This window comes from Lampetra fluviatilis, chromosome 35 (genome assembly GCF_964198595.1).
Source record: "Lampetra fluviatilis chromosome 35, kcLamFluv1.1, whole genome shotgun sequence".
NCBI lineage: Eukaryota > Metazoa > Chordata > Hyperoartia > Petromyzontiformes > Petromyzontidae > Lampetra > Lampetra fluviatilis.
In genome coordinates this window covers 6203270-6229083 of record NC_136309.1, presented here as the reverse complement: position 1 = coordinate 6229083, position 25814 = coordinate 6203270, and the positions used below count along the sequence as shown (strand labels likewise).

The following is a 25814-nucleotide window of genomic DNA, read 5'->3' as shown; positions in this document are numbered from 1 at the left end:
CAGGGGGGGGGTCCAGGGTTCGTGTTGACTGCGTTCCTCGCTCAAATTAGCGGCTGTGGGGCGGGGGTGAGGGATGGCGGGCGGAGGGGCGAGGGGGGGGGTCGTGGGTTCTACCCCCCCGCTACCCCAGAGCTTTGTTTAAAGTTAATCTGTTCCAATAATAATCATAAATAATCATCCTGGCGCTCTGTTTACTCAAGAAAGCCGCACGGAGTCTCGATACTCATTGCCGGGTCGGTGCGGTGGCCTCCGTCCGGGATTGGTTGACCTCATGAGGGTTTGGGTTCTGGGGGGGGGGAGACACACACGTGGCAGTAGTAGGCCTTCGCGACCAATACCATCCATATTCTTGGTTCTTTCGGTAAAGTCACGTAGATAGAAAATTTAAAATTAACTTGAATACAATTTTTATGAAAAATAAATTCTAAAATTAAAGCAAAAATAACCCGCGATGTTTCGATCGCGACAAAAGCGGTCTTCATCAAAGTCTGGGGAGGTCGTGGTTTTAGCTTTGCAACAACTGGAGCAATATTTGCAGCATGAAAAGGGAGCGATGGCTTCATTGCGTGCTGAGCTCCGATCCTGGACCTCTCCCCCGTCTCCTTTTCACAGCAAGACTCTCGACACGATGATGATTTTCTAAATGCGATTTGTACCTTTGATTGAACTATCGATAGTTCAATATTAAAGGTCCTATTTTTATTTACCGTGTTTTTTCTTTGTGGCCTGGGACCGTTTGGTTGTTTTTACTGCCTTGCCCAACTGTAGATAAATCTGACAACTTACTTTTCTAGTGACTAGCTCACCCTTTTCTGTTTTGCACTCCTATCGTTTTTGTTTTCCGTTTTAAGTTGTTGACCCACCCCCATACTGGACATCTGTGAAAAATAGTCATAACTCATCGGATTCCTCCAGTCTAAATAAAGATTCAGACTCGCTTACAAGAGCAACAGCGTTCAGCTCGGCCGACTGTTTGCATAAACCAAAACCCCGTTCACTGAAACCATCGGACATCTTTCTCCTCCTGGCCAGGCCAGGCAAGGCCCTCACGTGTCTCCCCCGAGGCTTGGTCAGCGCAGGTTCGTGAAGGCAGAGACCCACCAGAATATTGGAGCAGGGATGAACAGCCCAGCAATGGATTTTCTGCACTGCCCTGTGGCACAACACCACGTGTCCTCACAGCAGCCACAGCTGTGTGTGTGGCCACCACACCTGTGTGTGTGTGTGGCCAGTCCAGGCTCAATCAGACTTCGCTTCCGAGACCCGACGAGGTCTGGTCCGGTGCGTCGTGGGCGATGTGGGAATAAACCGCGAGATAAAACCACCACTTTGGAACACAACCACGTGATGAGTGACACCAAGCGATATGTAAAACTGGGAGAAACAAAGTCACGTGAAATCAAACCCTGGCAACTGAAACCCCGGCAAGAAAGCACGAGAAGCGAGACACGTGATGTCGTAGTTGCTGTTCCCTTTTATTTGCATCGCGAACAGCGACCCCCACCCCAACCCCCCCCCCCTACGCTCCCTACAACGACGTAACCCGCCTCAAGTTACTGCCATGTACACGCGCACGGGTACACACGGGCCAATGTGGCGCGCACACACACACGCGCACGGACACACCTGGTACAAAGACAGGTACACGTACAGACACACACACACGTGTGTACAAGCACGGAGGTACAGTCACAAACAAGCGCAAAGACACCCGCACACATCCCTGAACACACCTGGACAGACGGCACAGCCATAATGAACACACAACACCCGGACAACACCCGCAACCTAGCCAGAAGTTTCTGCGCTGTTACAAAGTTTACAAGAGAGGCGCAGTGAGCGAGGGGGTAGAGCACGGTGAGACGGGGTAGGTAAGCGAGTTTTATATTAGTCCAACTTGTTAAATTAGCAGCCAAACGCTGCCTCCATGGAGACCCGCGTCTTCCCCGCACCTCACCCTCCGGGGCGGAGCAGATATGGAGCTGCGTGGAGCATTCCACTCCGCAGTAATGTTTTTAGGTGGCACCAAGCAGAGCCTGGAGGCCTAGAGAAGGGCTCCACTACGATCCATCACCAGAATCAGCAGCCGGTCGTGTGGAACACCGCGCGTGCGTTAAACTTTCACTCGGTTGTCAGGGAAAGCAGAGAGACGTTTACAAAATATGAAGCACGCGGCGTTTCACTCAACCAACCACAGGCAGTGGCAACTCCTTTCGGGAAGCCACAGAGGCCAAGGGATTGAAAGCTCGAGGGGATTGAGGGATTGTTAAATCGAAAAGAATCGGTGGGAATGCCCAGGGAGGCCGCGGATTGGGAGACGGGCACCAGACGTGGCCCACACTCCGTAGAGCGTTCACATTTTTACATTTAATCATAAAAAAATAATTACCTGGTGGAAGGCAAACCCCAAAACAGACCCCGCAGGAAATCAGTACAAATTAAAAAAAAAAGAGACGGATTTCTTCTTCTCTTAAAGCAGACGGGAAAGGGCGCCGAGGATTTTCCGCGAGCTCTAGACACTTTGCGTCCGCACGCCCAATCCGTGGAATTCATTTACAAGGAGGCATCTCCGACGCCACGCGGGGAAACACGTGGTGGGGGCAGGGGCCAGACGTGGCTTGGCGACGCGTCTTGCCAGCCCAGCGGGGGAAAAGCAACGGAGAGACCCGACACCAGGTCGACGGCGTCACGGGGGACGGTGGTGGTGGCGACGATTCCCAGGCACTAAGGGCCTAGGCTGGACAGGCTGAAGCACGGCACAGTAAGAGGGGTGTGGGTTTTGCATTTGACATCCATGGCCTAACATTTACATACACACGAGGGGGAGGTTCATTACAAAATGGGGGGCCCCGTGGGGGCCTACAGCTCGTCCTTTTTAATGGTGTCCTCTGCTTCCACGTCGTCACTGTCGTCTTCCACCTCCTCCAGATCCTCCAGCTCCTGGGTCAGGGGTTAAGGGGCACAGGAAGGTCAGTGTCGGTGGCGTTCGACGCCCGTTCAACAGCACTGTTGACCAGTCTTAAGATTTCATTTCATTATTTTTACATATTCGCCAACTTCATCCCCCTGATTGTGCTATCGGTGTCAAGAGATCAGACGAAGAATCCATTCCAAACTCTCACAGAGCAGTTCATCACTTCACGTTACAGAACGGCCCATGGAGTCGGACATCGCAGAACTAATTCTGAGATCATTAGCAATTTAAGGCCCAGGCACAAGCCACAATTGGACACAGACAGGCACGTACACACACCACACATGAAGATCCCCCATGTAAACCACATATGCCGCCATTGGAGCAAGTGCTATTCGTGAGTAGCACCTATGAAGGCGGGCACGGCATCTCTCACAGTGCACCTAGCCTGGCACGAGAGCATTGATGGTGGCAATGTGCAAACACGCCCGAGCCCATGGCTGCTTTAGTCTCCCCAGTGCCGATGTTTACGCACTGCACCAGGGATTTGATAAACACCGAGTCGACCCCATACAAGCACATACGCGAGCGCACATGCTCAGGAATGGGTTCGTGTTGTCACACGCACAAGGAATGGCCCCACGCGCCCCACGCGAGGCCGACCCTTGGTGCTTCGTGTCCAAGTCTCCCCCCCCCCAAACCCCTCTACTCGCCAGGCCCCCGCCTCCTTCCACCTATACCCCCATATCCCAATATCCCCGCTATCCCCCAGTTTGTGCTCCTTGCCAGGCCCCTTCCCCAACTCCCTCCACCTGGCCCCCACGCACCAACCATCCCTGCACCGCATGGGGCGGTATGAGCGCGTGGCAGCGTCAATGCTTCCAGCCGCCCCTCCTCTCCGTGTTTACCAGCCGTTCAAGTGGTAATCACAGGGGACCCCCCCCCCCCCCCATTGTAGATGCACGACCCTCCTTGTCATTACCACCATCTGCGCTAACCCTCACGGCCTAGGCTGCTGCCGCAGGTCGTCGGGGTTAACCGACCGTACGTCAGCGCGCGCTGGTCAGTGCGGGTTGGAGCATAGTGCGGTTCAACTGAATTTCCCTGCACTGTGTGGCCAGCACCACGCCTCTCGTCACCCCCAGCACTGAGCTGGGCAAGAACCAAGACCGGTGCAGATATTCGGCTATGGCCAGGAGTTACAATAATGTTTCCAGATTTGCCAATGGTTCTAAAATTTTACCTTTTAAAATTAGGGCCCTGTAATAATACAAAAACAGTCTATGGTAAATTTCAATAATGTGCCAATTTTCAGGGTCTCAAGAGGTAGTATATATGTAGAACTTCTTTCGCACCATACGTAGCCAACCGTGCTAATTGGAGGTGGGGGGGGACCGCCCCCATTCCCTTGCAACCATCACCGAGCCAGTTTCTGCAATGGAGTCATTTGCAGCTAATTTTTCATAATTGGGGATATTTTAGCCAATACCAGTTACATTGTGTGTGTTTTATTTAATCTATGCACGGGCTCCCTTGCAGAATAGGAGAACAGACAAACTCCACGCAGAAAAGTGCCCGAGTCTGGAATTGAACCCGGGCCCTTTCTTGCTACGGGGCGCGCAGGTGTTCCCACCTCACCACCCTGCCACCCGTGGGTCATGGGTCGGGGGTCAACTCACGTCCTCGCCGGCGCCACCCTCGCCTCCGCTCTCCAGGAATTTGACGAAGGCGTCCAGCGTCCGCTCGCCGTTATAGTCTACGACCTGCGGGGGAGGTACACGCACACACGCACGTAAATACAATGGTAAAGATCCCCCCCGTATAGCCTGGATAGACTGTTCAGATAATCGTCACACGTATCCACCACAAGCGGGAATTGAACCCGGGTGGCCGGGCTCGTAGCCCAACGTGCTAACTGCTACGCCACCGCTCTCCGCTAACTCGCACGCGCACTCGCAGAGACGATCTCCCCGCCTGTCTGCTGACACTCATCCTTACAAGAACACCACGGCCAAGTGGTGTTGGTGACCGCCCAGTAGAAATCCAGTGCGGCGTGGCCCGGAGCGGGACATACCTTGCGGCCGGCGGCGGCGGGGAAGAACTTGAGCGTGGGGAAGCTGTGCACTTTGATGCCGTCGACCTCGTTGGCGGTGGAGTCCATCTTGGCGATGACCACGCTGTCGTCCTCCTTGAACTTGTCCCCCAGCTCGTCCCAGATGGGCACCAGCTGTTTGCAGTGGCCGCACCACGGGGCGTCTGTGGGCAACGACACACGCCGCGTCGCTCGCCAGGGTTCCAACTCGGTCGCCCCAACTCGGGGGGGCTCCATACACACACCTCTCTCTCTCTCAGGAAGACCCGACTTGGTGCCCAGGCCTGTAACTAACTCGCCGCCCCATCAATCCCATTCATTATAATAAGAATGTCGATGTATATAGTATCTCAATGCTATAAGCAACTCTAAATGTTGTACAGGATAAACTATATTAAATAATGTGGAGGCAACATCAAACATCTGGGCAGCTTGCCAGTAACCTAGCACACATTACAGTAAAACGTAAAATGAAATTGGATTAATATTGGATAAGAGATAAATGCCAAAATTCATGATCTGACCGGGCATATAAAATACCCTGCTGTAAGGGGAAGCCAATTTAACACACGGTTATGATCTGTCATAACCTGCACGCCAAATCTAAAACACTTACAGACAAAAGGAGGATTTATTGTCACAAGATTGATGCTGCATCATTTGTAAACTTTGTTATTTTACATCTTGTTCGGAGTGTTCAGCGCTTCCGTGAGCCTCAATTTTTCTTGAGTACTGCGGCATTTTGCAACAAGTATCAATCCACCAATAGCAAAGATTATATTGTCTCAGTCACGTGATTCGATAAGAGTACGGCGAACGTAGGAATCCACCAGACTAGTCGAATCGAAGCATTGTTACTCCCCTGCCAGCCAGCGTACCTACTCGGTCACCCTCTTTGGGGCCCTGACCCAGAAGCACATTCTTCACTACCGACCACAATCACCGCAAACTCTACCCTCCACTCCGAACCTGACGACGCTAACCGGACTGACTGCACTCCATCTGAATATCACACTTGGCGCTGCGTCGCCCACAATTTAAGATGAAATCGATCTCACTTTGCTGACAACTCTCGCACAGGAATTTGCGCCTGGCAGTGCCCAGCTGTCGGTAAAACCCATCGGCAGTGGTGGCCGTGGCAGTAACAGCGGCTCGCGCCAAACATGGCGCGGTCCGTCAGTGGCATGGTCACATGTCGAAGGGCTGGCTCTCACCGCACCACCCTTCACCCGCCCTTCCCCGGGTTCGCGCCGAGACGGGCGACGAAGCCTGGCCCCCCACGACAGCTGGCGCCGATGCCATTCGGCGCAAACCTCGATCGACGGCACGAGTCCCAATTTCACGCAGTGGGGGGAACCTTGGGAACGGTCGCCATAAGCGGCGTCGGAAACCAGAAACGCCCTGCTGGCGCAGCTGTGAGCAGCAGCCAAACGAGTGATGCAACGCGATGGTTGTTTGAAGGATACTGCCATCCTAAAACGCAAGGCCTGAGATGATCGACCCCCTTCCAGCTATTTTCTAAATTGTTATAATTCACGGTGGCAATTTTACTCAAGAATCGATTGCTTTTTTGTCGTGTTGACCATCTCGTTTGTGTTGGTGCCAGAGGTCGCAACCGGGTACCCGATACCCGTGCCCTACCCGATACCCGTACCCGGTCAGGTACGGGTACCCGTTTGCGACCCTGGTGCGGCCGGGTACGGGTACGGGTAAGGAATCAAAACCCGTTTGCGACCTCTGGTTGGTGCTTCTCGTTTTTCTTTGGTCTCGTTCGTACAGCTTTGTTTCTTCTATTCAGCTCAAAGTGACACAAGCACATCCTTGGCATATGCTATACATCTCCAGCATCATTGTCGAGCCAGACGCCACGTATTTACTCATTGCAGAGTGAATACAACTACACTATTTCTATTCTACCAGGTAAGGCCCAAAACGCCCACCCGAGCACCACTGGCCCAAACGCTATTTGTGTTGTGTGACATTTAACGCCGTGGAGTATCATTACCCATGCGTGTGACCTATTGGGGCATGCAGGGGTGCACAGGGGTGGGAGGGAGGGGAAGGAGGGGCAAGAGCAGGTATGTGCACATGGGGCACATTTAAGGGTGTTCAATTGGATCACCCTGCCACCCTACCACCCTCTACCATTGTACTACTGTGCCACCCTGCCACCTTATCACCAAGCCACCCTACCCACTGCACCAACCTACCACCCCACTACGGGACTCACGTGATATCCTACCATGTGTCACCCTACCCACTGCACCAACCTACCACCCCACTACGGGACTCACGTGATATCCTACCACGTGCCACCCTAACCACTGCACCAACCTACCACCCCACTACGGGACTCATGTGATATCCTACCACGTGCCACCCTAACCACTGCACCAACCTACCACCCCACTACGGGACTCACGTGATATCCTACCACGTGCCACCCTAACCACTGTATCAACCTACCACCCCACTACGGGACTCATGTGATATCCTACCACGTGCCACCCTACCCACTGCACCAACCTACCACCCCACTACGGGACTCACGTGATATCCTACCATGTGTCCCCCTAACCACTGTATCAACCTACCACCCCACTACGGAACTCATGTGATATCCTACCACGTGTCACCCTAACCACTGTATCAACCTACCACCCCACTACGGGACTCACGTGATATCCTACCTCGTGTCACCCTAACCACTGTATCAACCTACCACCCCACTACGGAACTCATGTGATATCCTACCACGTGCCACCCTAACCACTGTATCAACCTACCACCCCACTACGGGACTCACGTGATATCCTACCACGTGCCACCCTAACCACTGTATCAACCTACCACCCCACTACGTGACTCATGTGATATCCTACCACGTGCCACCCTAACCACTGTATCAACCTACCACCCCACTACGGGACTCACGTGATATCCTACCACGTGCCACCCTAACCACTGTATCAACCTACCACCCCACTACGTGACTCATGTGATATCCTACCACGTGTCACCCTAACCACTTTCAACCTACCACCCCACTATGGGACCTCTCGTGATGTCCCACCACCATGCCGTGCGAGTGTGGGAGGTGGGGGAGGGGCCACATACAGAACTCGACGAACACGTTCTTGCTCTCGTCGAAAGCGATCTGCTCGAAGTTCTTCCCCACGAGCACCTTGACGGAGTTCTTATCCCAGTCCTCGGGGATGTCTTCACTCATGAGGTGCGCCTGGGTGGGGGTAACAGGAGATTGTGGGGTGGGGAGTGAGGCGTTCGTGAGAGACGGCTCAAGCCGACACACCACGCCCTCCCCCTCTCCCGCGCCCAACCAACAGTGGACAGTCGGGTGTGGAAGACGGTGTGAAGAGCAGGGTGTGACTGTTCAACACCCTTCCCTCACAGCGGCAACCCAACCCACCCGACCCAGCAGCTCAACTGAGCAATACCGCTGCCAAAATTCCCCACCACCCCAACTCCTCCCCCCACTCCCACCACTCCGAGCAGTACCTTGAGCGCCCCGTTGAGGAAGGACCTGCAGAAAGCGATGAGGTTCTCCGTGCTGAGGTCGTTGCTGTCAGGCTTGTACTTGGACATCTCCTCCTCCAGCATGATGATGCGCGCTGCGGGGCACTCCTCCTTCTTCAGCCCGAAGAACTCCAGGATGCGCAGGTTCTCAGAGTTGTCCACATCGATGTAGATGAAGAGGATCTGCAGGTGGACACGGGGACACGCGCGTGAGAGGCGGCCGTTGAATTCCTAGTGGCGGCTACAGCGTCCTGCTCGTCATTACATCCTGGCTGAATCATTCAGGTCGGCCTGCCTACGATCCGTCCTGGATTTTAAACTGGGCTGGATTGCACGAGGAGCTCCCTGACCCTCACAATATATTTTCACATGCGCGTTCAGGTGCACGGGTTTAAGGGGCGACGTTTAAAATCGGAGAAACGACGTGGTGTCACGCCCCCGACGACGCCTACCCACGAAGATAAAAGTGGGGAAAACGAGAGAACTCAAGGGAACCTCCCTCCTGGCACGTAGCCTCCAAACCTCCAGCCAGAAGAATGAGGGCAGGTCACACACGTTTCTTTACAAGCAACGTTCACCTTGCACCGCAATAAACGCTTGATGGTAGTCTCAGCCACGGTGGCTGGAATTCAGTCCCTTTCTCTCGGAAGAATTGGGTGAGGGGGTCTTTGGATAATAATAGTTGTTCTCGCAGCCACGTTGTTGTTTTTATGGGACCAAGGGGCAGGCCACGTGTAGGCACTGCTCAGGGCACGATAGAAACGGCACACGGGGGGAGAGTGAGACGAGAGGGGAGGGCAAAGGCGGCACGGAGATCGGGGAGGCCCACTGGGATCGCGAGCAAATCAATTATCCACGGTCAATCCAAGTTGTCGCCGTCCCTCGGGGTCTTATACGTAACAATCCACCCAGCACCTGCACGAAAGAGAGTTTCATCTGGCACGTTCACTCGTTTGACTGGACCTCCTTAATTATTCTCGTCCATGCTGTTTTGGCAAAACATCTCAAGAGATGTATTTTTGTTAAAATGTGTGTACTGCTTTCAATGACGGACAAGACCAGGACCATCGCTGCCAGGCGTGGTCTCTCCGTGGCAGCCTCCAGTCTGGAAGGTGGCCATCATCCACCGCTGCACATTCGTAGCGGCGTTCCAAGTACACTAACATTTAAGAGACTTAACGGCACCACACCTTTTTTACTATCATCGTGTGTTTTTTTGTTTGCATTTGACTGCAGGTATTGTGGTTAATGCAGACACGAATCCTCGTAAAAAAGGTTTCAGTTTTGTTGCAACAAAAAAATGGAAAAACCCTATTTTTATATTTTGGTACTGGCAAAGGAGGTCCAATGATGTAGATGCTCACCCCGAGGCCTCATTACTTTGATAGTGCATTGTCTGTGAGCTGTACGCCTTTTGGCGTCCTCTGGTCGAGCACCAATTGGATCAAGGCTCAAAAGAAAGCCGTCCCTTGGTGAGGACCAATCAGTTTCAAGGACAATGCATATATTATCATCGCGTGTTTTTTGTTTGCATTTGACTGCAGGTATTGTGGTTAATGCAGACATGAATCCTCATAAAAAAAGGTCTCAGTTTTGTTGCCAGAAAAAAGGGGAAAAACCCTATTAGCACCACACCTCTCGCCTGGCTTTCAAGTGAAGTGGAGTTTGGCTCAGAGCCTCGATTCACCGTCATTTATGTCCATGAAAAATCGTGCGCATTATACAAGGAGTGATTGTTGTGATTATTATTAGAGGTACACACGTGGCTCGGATGTCAGACACCGATACAACACCACTCGGACGTGGGGTCCGAATTTGGGTTTTAGTTGCAGGTGATAAAACCGGATTCTCAAGTGTGACGAGTTGAAGGTCTCAGCCCAACAAGAATTACACAGAGACCCACAGATTTACTAAACTAAAACTATATATTAAAACAGTTTATTTCGCCAGATAAAGCTCACGGGAGCTATCAGCTATTTTTCAGAAGCGACTTGGCCACTAATAATAGCTCAACCAAGTGGCTTATCACGTGTAAATCTATAGCAGCCAAATAATTCAAAGGCATGTTAATAAATGTGGAGGTAAAAACTGGATGACCTGGAGAAAAATTCACACGGCCGAGGGGAGAACACACAAACTTCAAATATACAGGCGTCAGGGTCGGGATCGAACCCACAAACTCCTGCATACCAGGCGAGGCAGATAATGTCTCACCACCACAGCACCCATACACATTGAGTTGTAATTACACTGGGTTAATGGGGGTAGCGAGTCACAGGTCTAAGCCCAGATAAAGAGATCTACTGGACTGACTTCAATGGTAGTTCTGTGATGTTACATTCCGGGACCATTTTGTGACGAAGAGGGTGCGCACTGGCATGACTGCAATAGCAGAATTGGAATATAAATAGATGCAAAAGCAAAGGAAAATGCCAACATCACAAATACATTTCCAACAGAGGCAAGAGATAACACAGACTATGGTAGGTGATATGGGTACCTGGGTAGGTATCAAGAGGGACCAGGGTGCCACGGGGACCAGGGTGACATGGTGACATAACAACGGAGGGGGTCACAGGGAGCAGGGGCCTCACCTCCCCCCTGAACTCCTTGGCGGCTCCGCGGAATTGGTCGAGCCTCTCGTCGTAGTCGGAGGACGACTTCCCAACGAAGAGGAGGATGTGGCTCTTGATGTCTCCACCGAAGATTTTGGGAGCAGTCTGTGAAGGGCCAAGAGGGTAAGGTGGGGGGGGACACACACAGGGACAAACCCACACAAAACACGATCCTTTATGGCAGGCCCACAACTTAATTTCCACAAGGTCTGTGGCCACACGAGGCCCACCGCTTTGAAAGTATGACCCACATGTATCCATCGCTGCAGGCATCTCAGCAGTGTGTCTACCATGGAACTGCTACCCGACTGGCAAGCCATAGAACAAAGATGATAACTGCATCGTGCGCTTTCAGGTGCGTTTGCGGCCGTCTGGAAAGCTCTTCCTTCCGATATTAGGAAGCCACTAGAGTTACGCACTTTATTAATCTGGATTAAAAACTAATATCTCTAGAACTGCTTTTTGTGTTTCGTTTGTTGTCCTTCCCCTCGCACCTCCAATGAGCACGGTTGGTTACGCACGGTGCGAGTTAAGTTTCACATACAAACATACATCGACGTGTTTCGAAGGAAAAAGAAACTGGATCGCATAGAATTCACAAAAATCACGAATAATTTACTCACAGACGCACGGTATGACACGTTTATTGTCAGCTCGAGGATCAAGTTTAATGCTAGGAGCAGCGTGGGGCTGAGGTGTCAGGAACAACGTGGTCCCAGAGCAGCATTGTATCCACGGTGTCTCATTCTTTTAATTGACTGCATTAGAAATACTGGTAAGTGGCGTACAATTACAGACACGCGCAGCACGCGCGACACGTCGTGCCAAAACTGCACGCGCGTAACATTTACACGTCCAAAGCCACGACACGCAAACACAAACACGGCCCCCAAACGCAAACAGCAGCCGGTCGACAGAGCTAACCACACACACACATTCCCGCCACGATCTAAAACCAGCCGGTGCTGACCGCCCACGGATCAGATTGCTCGTTATGTGATTAAATCATTTCTGGCCACGGTATTCAATCATGGGAGCGGCGCTGGGAGGGACAGGAACGCAGCCCCGAGTGGGGGTGTAGCATTGACCCGGCGCACCCCTGTGAAATGGAAACTTTAGGAAGGGCAAAACAGACACCCGACCCTCGCCCTAAAATTAAATCCCAGGCAATGGCTGACATCAACCTTTAGTCACAGGGAATTCAAGTCATGGGGTCGGTGCTCCCTCGCTGGACTACCCACCCACCCTTCCACTCGATCGTGTTCTGGAAGCAAACTTTCACTTTGAGCGTCGAGATAAATTAAATGAACGTCGTGAGAAGCGAGGCAGACTCGACGCACTGCCCGGATAATGGGTTCTTTATTTATATCTGCAAAACCAATTTCACAAAAAGCATTTCCCCTTCTAGCAGCGGCGCTAAAACGCGGGCTAATTTTAAAATGGTTTTCACCGCAAGGATCTCTGCTTTTCGGTGCCGACCACGGGCCAGAGAACGAACGCATTCACCGCCGTCCGGTACAGCGGAGCTGGGCGAACAAGAGCGGCGTGGTCGGAACACGCCGGCGAGCGCGCGACAAATAACAGCTGATCGAGGCTCGTGACCGGTCACACATCGGCATGCCCTCCGCGAGAGCAAGAGAGTGGGCGGACGTTTTGCGAGCGAGCGCCGAAACTGGCCGCCTGGCTCGTCAGGTCGGACCGCGGTGGGGGCCGCGATCCAGATGCCTCGGCGAGGACGGCGACGCTCGCGCTCAACCATCCCATGGCAGCCAGACACGCGGACAGTGACGGACGCACGAGGCAGACACGTGGGCAGTGACAACCGCCGGCAGTTATCACGCATCTCCGCCTGGCCCATTATTCGTCAAAGCATTTGTCCTTCCATCCATACGGCCGCTAACGACGGGGAGCCTCCGATGACAGAAACCTTTAACGAGGCTGCACTGTAGCGAGCGATCACTGGGTGGTACGCCGCGCCAGGCTAGAGGCCAGGTGTGACCCGCACTCACGCTGTGGTGCTGCTTCACACCAATGCGGGGGGGCTGGATGTGCAATGTATTCCTCTGCTCCGGTGCACGGTGGTTATCCCACGTTAAAGCGTGTTATTTAATGAACCGCACAGGCAAACGATTGAGATAAAGGAAAAGCAACTTTATAAATAACGTGCAATGAAAACGGGCCATTGCACGAAATATCGGCCATTATACTTTTGTTTTCTTTTAAAGGCTATAGTGTTATTGACAAACGTGTTTAGTTTTCGTTATAGACACAAGCGATGAGTTTCTGATGAAGAATTTTACATTTACACTCTACAACAATGTAACGTGTTATCACACGAAACACTAGTGACATCACTTCCCGTGATCTCATGTTTTTCTGAACAATCCCAAACAAAAACAAACAAAACTCGATCGTGTAATATTTTACAGCTGGCCTTGAATTTAGGATTTTTCTAATTAATCTCAAAAGACCGGACTTACAAGACGGTCAGATCAACGCACCGATGAAATCGATCCGACTCAAATCCAACGGTGCACGCAAAACCCCTCGCTCAGCAAATTGATTATGTCCAATTCAACAAACGACATTCAAGGTTCATGGCAAAGACATGCAAAAGTTATTTTCATGTCCGGAATTACGTGGCGCAGGTGGATGGGCTATTTGATGGACCCAGAACTGAATTAACCAAATGGGATGAGAATTCCAGCATAGATTAATAAATTAATTTTAAAAAATATGGCACAGACGAGACCGCGCATATGAGAAAGTAAAAAAAAGTACAAGAGAAGAGAGCAGACGACAAGAGGAGACGGTACAAGACGGGAGGAGTACACAACGAGCAGCACAACAACAGTGCACAAAAATAACAGCACAAAAACTACAAAACAGTATGGAAGATACAAACAATATGGGGCAAGGTACAAACGAGACATTACGTAAACGGTAGGCGCGTGTAATCAGTAGGCGCGTGGCGTATCATCGGTAGGCACGTCCAATCGGTAGACGCGTGTAAACGGTAGGCCTGTGTGAAGCCTCTGCTCACCTCTCGGCTCAGACGGGATGGCAGGAGAAGTCAGGAGCGAATACTGCCGGCCATAGTGCAGCGAGAGCAATTTTGTTTTTAAATGGTTGGCTCCGGCTTTCCACGTGGCGTTTGGAGCCAACGAGGCAGGGCAGACATCCACCGTGTCCGGTCAAAGTCGCAATGCATTGAAGACACAGGATACATTTATGTTAATAAATGCTTTTCCTGCAACCAATTTGAAAAAAAGGGCCCGAGTTAATTCTGCATTACTCATTGCCGTGTTAAAGAGAAACTTTCAACAATTTTAAAAAAGTCACCAAAATGCACTCTGTTCGACAGAATGGGAGAAAGCCGGTTAAATGTTCTAATCGTCAGGTAATTGAATCGTCCCAGATGAAGAGTAGAATCACTAGGCCCGCAACTATTGATGCCCTCCCTCGCGGTTATTTGACGCCACAATTCAAGTACAAATTATTTTGCGTCTCGTTGTCTTCGCATGTGTACATCAGCCTCTTTTCTCTTGCTCCGCTAGCCTGAACGTAAGATGGGCATCTCATTCGCGTACATTTCTTTATCAATCATTCTTGCACGCACATGAATGGATACACAAGTACCATGAGCGCAAGAACTGATTTTAATGCACTTGTCATTACCTGCCCGTGGGTAGCTACCAAAGAAGACATGTTCGTCATTTTGGACCATGTCCGGCTTTTCTAGTCGAAGCAAAACGTCGCGAGCAGCGCCCTCGGGAGCGGGGGTTCCACGCAGTGAATACCGGGGAGCGGGGTGCACAAACGCGCCAAGTGGCATGCGTACGCCGCAGAGGTCAGGGGGTCAGGGACAGGAAGGAATCTGCCCCACTCAGGGTGACGGCCACACCTCCCACGGGCCGTGCAAAGCTATACGTTTCAGCGAAGGCTCCAGACGCTTGTAAACGACGCAGCGCATCGTGCATCCTAACCCTCCACCCGCCCCCAACCTCCACCCCACACCACCCCAGCGCCAACTGCCGTTCCAGTTCCGCTATTTTTAGCCAATCTCTTGGTAACGGTTTGTGACTCGCAAACAAAAATGGAATCCATGGGTGCTCATCTTTTTAGACGTTGTAATTAAACAGGCGGCGAGCAGCTGTAATTAAAAGTGCAATGCGATGGTGCTCTTCACTGCGATCTTAATTGCGTATATGTGCCCACGATGCAGTGCCCGGTGCTGACACCGCCCTGGGAGTTGTCACTATGAAAGTTGAGCCTCCAGTAACCGAGGGCAACCCTCACCAACATTGGCCTATGCACAATTGCTGCAACAGATGTATTTGTTCAATCTGGACTAATTTGATCGCTGCTCCCCTCTGGTGGGTGGCCAAATGGGATGGAAAATTCCAACCGGACCACAGAGGTCACATGACTAGATAAGGCTGTGCGCTCTGCAGACCAATCGTCACTCATCTAACACTATTAAACTATACTCCGATTTTTTTTTCAAGGTGGCTCGATGACTATGCCATTGCCATACTATGTCATCACGTGCTGATATCAAAGGCACCGCAGTTGATGGTCGCCCTGGTGTAGCAGCAGCTAGGTTGACGGAAGGGTGGTGGTGTGGTGGGGGGTGGTTTGGGTCGGGTAGGTGGTGCCGTGATCGCCGTGCGCGACCGGCGGGTGTCGTCGCCTCGCACCTGCTCGGTGAACTCGATGAGCAGAGGCAGCTCGTTGGACTTCACGAACTTGCGCAGGCCTTCCTTGCTCAGCTCGCCCTCGTACACGTTCCGGCCCTCGTCGAACTGGAAAGCACGCGACGTAACGGCACGTCAGACGCAGCAGGAAAAGCAACCTTTAAAACGCATCTTTACGCATTATGATTTCCTAGTTTTTTTTTATTCTCATTTCCTGCAGATACTGGATGTAGTTGTAAGCGAAACGTCGTGTATCTAATTGCTATATTTAGTTGTGACAATGGTTCTTCAATTTACCAGTGAGTTGACACATTCATAATTGGCACATCAAAAAACTTGTACACCTGACAATTACATTTGTTTGGCATCTTAGGTGGCGGATGGTCTTTCACACAAATTTGGCCATATAATTTACGTGGCATAACCCAATAACAAATTAGGAATCACAATGCTGGCTTTAAAAGCCGAGGCATCAACAATCTTTAAGACATTGCGTCGCCATGACCCCATGTGTCGCGTTGTTACCAAAAGAAGTTGTGCGCAGTGATGGCAGCAGCCCCAAAATAGCAGCGTGCATCACGAGCTACGTAGGCCAGTTAGCTCGCTACATTCACGCCACGAATCAGTTTCACTGTGGCCACACGCGCAGTATAAATACCACACTCGCATCAGCATGAGCTCAAGCCGAGATGCCGGGGGTGGGGGCAGGGAATGAGAGGGGTTGCCGAGCGCCCACCCTCATGCTCACACCTCCATCCTGCGACGAGCGCGTGCGTACGACCAGGGACAACGCGGAGAAGCGAGCAGAGCCATGGGGAGGAAGAGTGGAGCTACGGGGCACAAGCAGGAGAGCCTCCCGAGCGGGAAGCGAACACCGCGGGGAGCACGAGGAAGAGCAGGAAAAAGCTGTGGAGTGCCAACGCTTACAAGCCACGCGGCCATGCATGCAGAGTGCCAAAGGGGTTGTCTTGAAAAAACTAGATAACACACAACATATCTTCATGTACACAGTAGGCTTTTGTGGAGCGTAAGAAAACTGTACAGCCATTGTGCGGGCAAATGATGCAATATTAACTATTAAAAGTGGCCTGTAAAGTCTTCCAACGAAGCCAGCACGAGTTATCTTAAAAATACACATGTGCGAGTTATCAGGTTCTTCCACGAAATCCCTCAAACGAGAAACAAGACGAGTCTCCACGCAGCGCAGCACTCCCCGGCACGCTTCAGCCACGTCGTTGACACAAGATTTACAGCCGTGAGCTCGTGCCAAGGACGGCACACACGTGTTTACGTGCAACCCGGCACGGCCCGAGCAGTGGCGGCAGGGTGGGGGCCAGCGAGGGGAAGCGAGGGGGTACACACCTTCTTAAAGAGTACGACGCCTTCTTTGGACACCTCGTACTGCGTGAAGGCGTCGTCTGATGACGCGATGCCGAAGGCGATATCGTCGATTCCGTCGGCCGCTTTAAGGAACACCTTAGCATCCTCAGCCTCCACATCCTGAGTGGGGGAACACCACCACAACGTCACGGCTCACTCTATCCCACCACCGCCACAACACAGCTCACACGGGCTTCGTGTACGCACATGGGTCACAAACGCAACACGGGTTACACCCACACAACAGGGCTTCCTCCAACACAGCTCACACCGACAACTCATCATGGTTTCACAGCACCCTCACTTGCACCGTGACAGCCACACAGCACAGATCGCACTCGCGTCCACGCGGCACCACACTCCACGATGGCGGCAGGAACAGCACGGCACCGTTTTATCGTTTGCACACAACTCCCCCTTCTCAGTCCAATTGCAGTGGGCAACTTAACTCAACATGTCCTGTACCTTATGCAGGCAAACTACTTTATTGGGATTAGAGCTAGATATCATTGCCCCCCTGCTGACAGACTAATGTCCCAGGTCACGCTTGCAAATGAGAGTATCAAAATTTCAGAAAAAGTCTTTCCAAATATGCTTCATTTAAATATTTGTATTTTATGTTATATTTTTTGTTTTTGTACATGGTTTAATTTTTAATCCCATGCACCGACTCCGATGCCACTTGAGGGGGACATTTGAGTCGTTGGTGTCAATCGGTGCAGATTTCCCGCACACAACTTCACTGTCGCATGTGCCATGGAAAACATGCAACTACATGGCTCCTATTGAGCATCGTGGCTGCTTGTTACCGAGCCATCAAACGCATTCACGTTCCACGTCTGTGGCAAAAAAATGCACCAGTTCGGCCTACATTGACAAATAAATGATAGGAAAAAAAGCAAAAAAAAGAAAATGACAATACCAAAAGTTTATTAATTACTTCTAGATTTGAAGCTTTCGTGACTGCAAGGATTCATACTCTTAGGTTTTTTCGGTAAAGGCACGTAGGTAAAAAATCAATAATAAAATGCTTTTTACAAATAATAGAAATAATAATAGAAATAAAATAATAAATCGCCACGTTTCGAAGGCAACACAAGTCTCCGTCATCAGGTGGGACCGTCACAGCTAGATTTACTGTATCAAGTGAGGCAATATAAGAGTATGTATTAATTACTCTTTGGTTCTTTCGGTAAAGTCAATTGCTGAATTTCAGCAATTGTTTTCTTGCTGTGGTTGTCCCCACCTGATGACGGACGCTTGTATTGCGCCCGAAACGTCGTGATTTTATTTTTATTTTATTTCTTTTTATTTTTCACCTACGTGATTTTAACGAATGAACCAAAGAGTATGGATCCTTGCAGTCACGAAAACTTCAAATCTAGAATGTATTAATTACCTTCGCAAGGAGCGATATCTGGTTTGGTATCAGAAATCTCCTAGCCGCCATATTGGACCAGGATTCCAGGATCACTACATGACCGTGCAAACAATCAGTGCGCATGTTGCTTGTGCAACACCATCACCCCCACAACGTTTCAAAAACAGTTATGCACCAAGTTGCTCTGGATTGCTAGACAGCCACGAGCAGGTTTAGTTCCTCCAAGGACAATGGCGTTGCATGGAACGCTGTTGTGGGAAAGCGGCAGTTTATTTCCAGAATAATCAGAGCAATGATGATGGTGGTGAGACCGGGTGGAGAGGGGGAAAAGAGGGGCGGGGGGGCAGTACCTTAAAGAAGCCGACGACCACCACCTCGGCCGACTCGATGAACTTGGCGGTGGCAGCAGCGTCATCCAGAGTTGTGGCGGAAGGCCCCGTGCGCTTCTTTAGCCAGTTCACGATGTCGTCCGCCTGCCGCCCAGCTTAACCGCACACAACCCACACACAACCGCACACTAAGCCCACTGCCACGTCCAACATGGCCAGACACCCAGAAATCAAACTAAGGCTGCCGAGTTTGAAGCGCACTGTGCTAGCCTCTGTGCCACCGCCCCCGCGTCATTGACACAGTTGTCTTCTTGCGCATGTCTAGATTAATAGAAAAAAATTACACGTCTATGTCCATATTAGATATGTGTGCTAATAGGGTTCGTCCCCTTTTTTCTGGCAACAAAACTGACACCTTTTGCAAGGAATCATGCTTACATTAACCACAACACTTGCAGTCAAATGCAAACAAAAAACAATACTCTGATAATTTATGCATCGTCTTTGGAACTGATTGGTCCACACCAGAGACAGCTTTTTTTAGAGCCTAGTCTCATATGGTGTTCGACCAGATGACGCCAAAAGGCGCCTCTTGGAGTCATCTGGTCGAACACCATATGAGACTGGGCTCTAAAGAAAGCTGTCTTTGGTGTGGACCAATCAGTTTCAAAGACAATGCATAAATTATCAGAGTATTGTTTTTTGTTTGCATTTGACTGCAAGTGTTGTGATTAATGTAAGCATGATTCCTTGCAAAAGGTGTCAGTTTTGTTGCCAGAAAAAAGGGGAAAAACCCTATTAGTATATTTTGGTACTGGAAAAGGAGGTCCCGTGATGTAGATGTGTGGTGGATTGCTTCAAATTCTCCATTGAAATTTCAGGTGAACAATGAAAATCCTCGAAGAGGTTAATGCGATAAATGTTCTAAACGTGAACACAAACCAATGTCATCAGCGAATATCGGCAAAGATACAAACGTAGGCACACGCACGAAGGCACTTGTATGCCTTGATGCAGCAGCAGCAACCCGTGCTCACCCGCGTACTCCTTGGCGTTCTTTGCGTCGCCGTCCTTGAAGAACTTGATGGTCGGGTAGCCGCGCACGCCGTACTCCTTGGCCAGCTCGGTCTCCTCCGTGGCGTCGACCTTGCCCAGCCGGATAGCTGAGCCCTCGGCCTTTAGTGTGCCGGCTGCTTTGGCGAACTCAGGTCCCAGGGCCTTGCAGTGGCCGCACCATGGCGCATCTTTGGCGAAAGCAACAGCGGCGGCGTCATTAGCGGTCACAGGTGTGGGTTCGTCCACATCAACGCGAGAAAGAAACTTTCTGGTTCATACTCTTAGTTTTTTCGGTAAAGTCACGTAGGTAAAAAATGAAATTAAAATTAATAAAAATAAAATAATAAAATTCACGACGTTTCGGAGGCAACACAAGTCTCCGTCATCAGGTGGGACCGTCACAGCCAGATTTGATACCGTCACAGCCAGATTTGATACAGCAAATCTGGCTGTGACGGTCCCACCTGATGACGGAGACTTGTGTTGCCTCCGAAACGTCGTGAATTTTATTTTATTTTTATTAATTTTAATTTCATTTTTTACCTACGTGACTTTACCGAAACAACTAACAGTTTGAATCCTTGCAGTCACGAAAGCTTCAAATCTAGAACTTTCTGGTTGATGATTCAGCACTCAATAATTTACTCCAGTCACTTGGTCACCGGTGATCAGTTGGCTCCTCGCTCGTCTCCCACTACTACCGTGGGTATCACTCCAGTGAACTTCACTCAGTCTTAAGCCACCGGTGAGGATCTATATTGGTCAAAGTTTGCTAAAACCATTGGCACGTATAGATAAAATGTGGCAATCTTGTCAGGTGGTGGACAGTAAATAACATTAATTTTGGCATACAACTACCATGTGGCACAACCCAAAAATTACAATGGACCGTGTTAACTCTTATCTATTACAACTGTTCTGTTTGTCGCTGGCTCTTTGGCGTTTTGGGCCTTTGGTCCAGTGCACAGCAAGTTGTGTTAACAAGACACCACGGTACAGTGCGGTGGGGCCAAGGGACTAGGGGCAAACAAACTTGTTTGGAATGGGCCGCCCTGTATTTTCCAGCTGGACAAGTAATCACTGCAAGCTGTGCACGGCCGATGGTGGGGGGGGGGGGTCAAAAAAACCAGGATATTAATAGAAAAATTAAATATCACTGGCTTTATATAAACCTGCAAGTTAATTCAAAATTAAATATCAAAGGATGAAAATTATAATTCGTCGCGGTCCACATGTGAAAGCGAACAAATTTGTTTAATGGGCTTAAGAACCCACATCCCGGGACACGTCACAGGCCCCAAGTTGCAGGCCCCGCAAGTTAGGGGTGTTTACACAAAGGACAAAGACGTGCCATACAGGACAAAGACAAGTGCCATATACCAGTAGTCCACATTGCTAAAGAGCACATTCCTGGTGGGAAAATGTTGCAGCTTTTTGGGTCAGGATGGCACGAAGATATATATTTTTTTATGGACACAACGGTAATTAACACTGCCTTATTATAAATACATGGGCACGCATGATGTTTCAGGCAATGGTCCATCTTCAGTATAGGTAGTCGAGAAATTGCTGACACGCTTTACACTGTGGCAGCTTTAAAAGCGGACAGAGAACCACCTACAATGGTATTCAACTCTGTTGACTTCAAAAAATGTAAGGCCCCAAGGTATAACATTTACAACTATAAGCCCATCCCTCGGACCAATCTCCAATCTCAAGAAGGGACACTAGCTTAAACTGGTCACGTAAAACTGGTTGTGCTACAAGACCGGTGTTAAAAGTGAGTGTGGAGAGTTCTAAATTTATTTTCACCGCAAATGCGGTATCAATATTTGAGTCCATTAGAGACAAATGTTCATGCAGCTGGCACCCCAATCCCACCGTCAGAAAAAGACTGATCTCCAAGACTCTTACAGGAGGCCCCTGCAATGTTTAATGTGGTAGGAAACCAATTACCAAAACACCCACGCAAACGAGAGGGTACCACTCAAATGTCCAAACGTGGCTTCAATAACCCATTGCTACACTCATCTGGTCACCTTGTGTATAACACATGACATTCCCAGGAAATCTCCGGTATATGTTAACTGGGCTCAATTTGAATTAGCTTACGAGTTCTAAAAGGGTTATTTGATTTAATGCAAATAACCAAATCTCAATTCTGCGGGTTAATGCGAGGGGGGTGTAACCCAGATAAAATAAAATCTGTCATTTACCTACGCAAAATGTGAAACAAGACAGTGTTGCACTTGGTTTTAATGCACTTTTAAGTAATCAGCTTACTTTCCAACAAAATGGTAAAGTCCTGACCCTTGAAGATAGGAGCAGCTAATAATTAAACCAGCGTGGGCGTTAAGATATGAAACAATTTTGTTTGTAACTCGGATAATCCGCAACCAGGATAAGCCGCCCACAGACAATTTAGGGTTGACTGTGGGCCAACTGCCCTTTGCAGCTGCAGCGCAACCATCAGATTAAGGTTCAAACAGCATCTGTGGCCTGCACCAGTATCAGCCGGGTGACGTGGAGCTTGTGTCAGGGTCACCCCAACACATCCGCACAGGGGACAGAGCGTCGCGACTCTAGGAAGTGCCAATATACGTCGCCCGAGATTGGTCTCTACTTTGGGTAAATCAACCGCCCTCCAAGCTGTGTTGTTGACAGTCCCCTGCGCAAATCTGCGGCAAGCCAAACTGCGTGGCACTCAACCGACATACAAAGCCACGTCGCCAACCATCGCGATTCATCGAGGTCTGCAGCAGAGGGAGGGGTTACACAACACGTGCAGCAGGACACGGAAGCTTCCTGCAAACGCAACAAGTAAAAGCACGCCACGTGTAACTCGCCCCTGCAACAATGGCTGCAATCGCCGAGAATAATTACGCGACTTCGACGGCGAACCCTGGATATTGCACAAGTAGAGTAATTATGTGTTGCCTGGTGAATGTGTCAGAGGCTTTTTTTGAGGTCTCTGTGTAATTAATGCACGGATGATACCCACCCCTCCCCTGCTGCCTGACGCGACCCAGCTGTACGTGCATCTAAACATTTCGGCAAACATCTCCTTCCCGAGAAAATTCCTGCCCCACGACCGCCTCTCCCCCATCTTCTCCCGGGGTTTTCATGTGTTGCACCCATGTCTGGGAACTCTTCCGGTCATAAACTTTATAGGGAGACAGAGCATCAATCTCACCATATATCATCTCCCCCTCTTCACCTGTCTAACTTTTCTCCACACCTGTAACTTCCCTCACATCTTCCAAACAACGCGCAAACCCTCAACCCTCACTTTCCACACAACTCTCATTCGCAGCTCCTTTGCGCCTCCATCAAACCTCCCTTCCACACTTCTTCCCCAACTTTCACACTCCCACACTTCTCTCACCTTGTCACCTTTGCACGCACACACCTCCCACTTCCTCCACGGCTACCTTCACACATACCCTTCCCTCACCACCGACCCTGCCTGCTCCACACCAGTCAAACCAGTGGCCAACGTCTCTTCCCGTCTCATGGAATGCAAATTAGGCATTGGTCAACGTGTCACCACCACCCACAGGTAGCCCCTCTACCCCACACGTAGGGCCCTGGGCGAGAAAAACCATGTGCACTGGCACTGCTGATTGCTGCCAGCCTCTTCTGCCTGTCAATGAGAATGCGATTCACTCCAGAAACAAACGTGGACTCAAAACACGCACATTTAATTCAACCCTGCCTCGCTGCAGCCGCGCTGCATTTGCGCCTGTAGTTATGACGCCTCCACGACTTGATTTGGAACTTTGGTCACTGGGTGAGGCAGGAGGCGGCTTTGATTGAAGGGTTGGGGCGGGTTTAGCGGTCTGCAAAATGTTAACCAGCCCCTAGGTAGGTTACCCTGCTCGCAGGCGAGGTAAAAAATATAATAAACCTACAGATGGGTAATCCTGCTTGCAGGTGAGCTAACTCAAGCCACTGATGAGTTCATCAACCCACAGGTCAGTGGACAAACCCAAAGTGGAGTTATAATAAATTAGTTGGTCTTATATAGGTGTCATAATGAACTCTGGCGAGTTAATTGGCTCAGGAAAGTTACAGAGCACACAGGTGAGCTAATTTACCATAGGTGAGTTACCCAACTCACAGGTGGGTCCATGATGCTGAGCTCCACCAGAGCTCATACCACAGGGGACGTGCATCATTGGCTGGTTGCATGGAACGTGTTAAGTGACCTTTTCACCCATCCCTTGAACCAAATCTTATTTCAATTACAAAGCAGTGCAAAGTGCAACTTTAGCTGTTCTGTGCAACTGGTCCGTGATGGGGGCTGGTGAGGCCGGAATTGAGAGAGGCCTGATGACATGGGTATCTGAGTCAGGTCAAATCAGATCACCACTAAAGCTTGGTGGGTCTTTCACCGATTGAGTGAGATCACATCATGGGAGATCCCATGATGTAGATCACATCAGTTAAGATCAGGGACGTGTCAGGCGAGATGATTACCAGGTCAGGTCAAACTCAAAATTTCAGCAATTACTAGCCAAAAACAGGGTCACGACAAATTGTAGTCATATTCTTTGGGTCTTTCGGTAAAGATTTAAATTTCAAGTCAAGATTGTACGAGGTCAGCCGAGGTCCGGATCAGACCAGGTTGGATCATTCGCAGGTCAGGCCAAATATCCAATCACAGCCAACATTGGAGCCATGTCCAACCAAGACCAGCTCTGCTTAAGAGCAAAATTGTCCCAAGCGATGATCTGGGGCCATGCCAGGTGCGATTATGTCACGCCAGGTCCAGCCAAAGAAAGAGCTCAGCTCAAATCGCCATCGAGACTCAGCGGAATGAGGCCCAACTGTGCCACATCACGACAGCCGATGTCAGGTTGTGTCATGTCAGGAAGAGGCCAGGTCAGGGTTTGTGAGGGCGAGGAGATGCCAGTAGCTCAGAGTGAGGAGGGTGCCAGTAGGTGTGAAGATGTGCGATAGGAGGAGGAGAGTGAGGAGACACGGGCCAGTCGATGTGAGGTGAACAGCGAGCGCTGCGGGCCACTCACAGAACTCCACGAGGATGGCCGGGTGCGCGCTGAGGGCCTCCGCGAAGTTGGCGCCCGTGAGCACGAGAACGTCCTCCTCCTCCTTGACCTCGCCGTACGATCTCGCCACGCAGGCGGCCGCCAGCAGCAGCAACGAGGGCAGCAGCTTCATGTCGGAAGGCGGGAGGCAACGAACTGCAACGGAGGAGCGAGCGGACGAGCGAGAGTGGAGCAGAGCAGCGGCCGCCGAGACGAGATGGAGGAGCCGGAGAGGGCGGGGCGAGGCAACGGGCGGGGGGAAGTGGGGTCAGGGGGCGGGGGGGGGGGCGAGGGGCGGGGGGGGGCAGGGGGCCGAAGGGCGGGGCTGGGGGGGGACGTGGCACTCACGCCCGAGGAACCGCTACTGCGCATGCGCCGCTCGCGCGTCGGGGCCCTCCTCGCGCATGCGCGGCGGGGGGGGGGTGGCCTCAGCGCGCGCGCGCGGCCCGAAAGCGGCGCGCGCGCTCCGAGGGGTGACTTGGCCGCGTCTGATTGGTCGGCTTGGTGACGTCACCGCGGGACGTGGTAGGTGGAGGGTTTGGCGCTTGGTTCGCACGTCGGCGCGGGTCGGTTACGTCATCGCGCGGGCACGCCGTAGACGACGTGACGTCGTGTCGCGCCTCTGCTCAAGACGTAAGCGCGTGGCGTCATCGCGGGCGTTTGACAAATGACGTCATCGCCAAGCAACGAGCCGGGTGACATTTTGCGTGGTGGTGCCGATTTTTTTATTACAAGCTTTTTTATTTAACTCACTCTATTGTTGGTTCT

At 50.9% G+C, this 25814-nt stretch overlaps 1 protein-coding gene across 1 annotated transcript; it reads right to left on the bottom strand.

Annotated features, from left to right (window-relative positions):
- Positions 1 to 1504: 1504 nt before the first annotated feature.
- Positions 1505 to 25295, bottom strand: LOC144944570 (protein disulfide-isomerase-like). Its single transcript, XM_078872835.1, has 11 exons — positions 25029 to 25295; positions 19980 to 20186; positions 18964 to 19097; positions 17215 to 17352; positions 15856 to 15960; positions 11135 to 11260; positions 8523 to 8723; positions 8124 to 8244; positions 4989 to 5170; positions 4594 to 4677; positions 1505 to 2940 (listed from the first exon to the last, which is right to left on the bottom strand). Exons 1-11 carry the CDS (start codon positions 25177 to 25179, stop codon positions 2860 to 2862), a joined length of 1530 nt encoding a protein of 509 aa, XP_078728961.1. The 5' UTR covers positions 25180 to 25295; the 3' UTR covers positions 1505 to 2859.
- Positions 25296 to 25814: the final 519 nt, after the last annotated feature.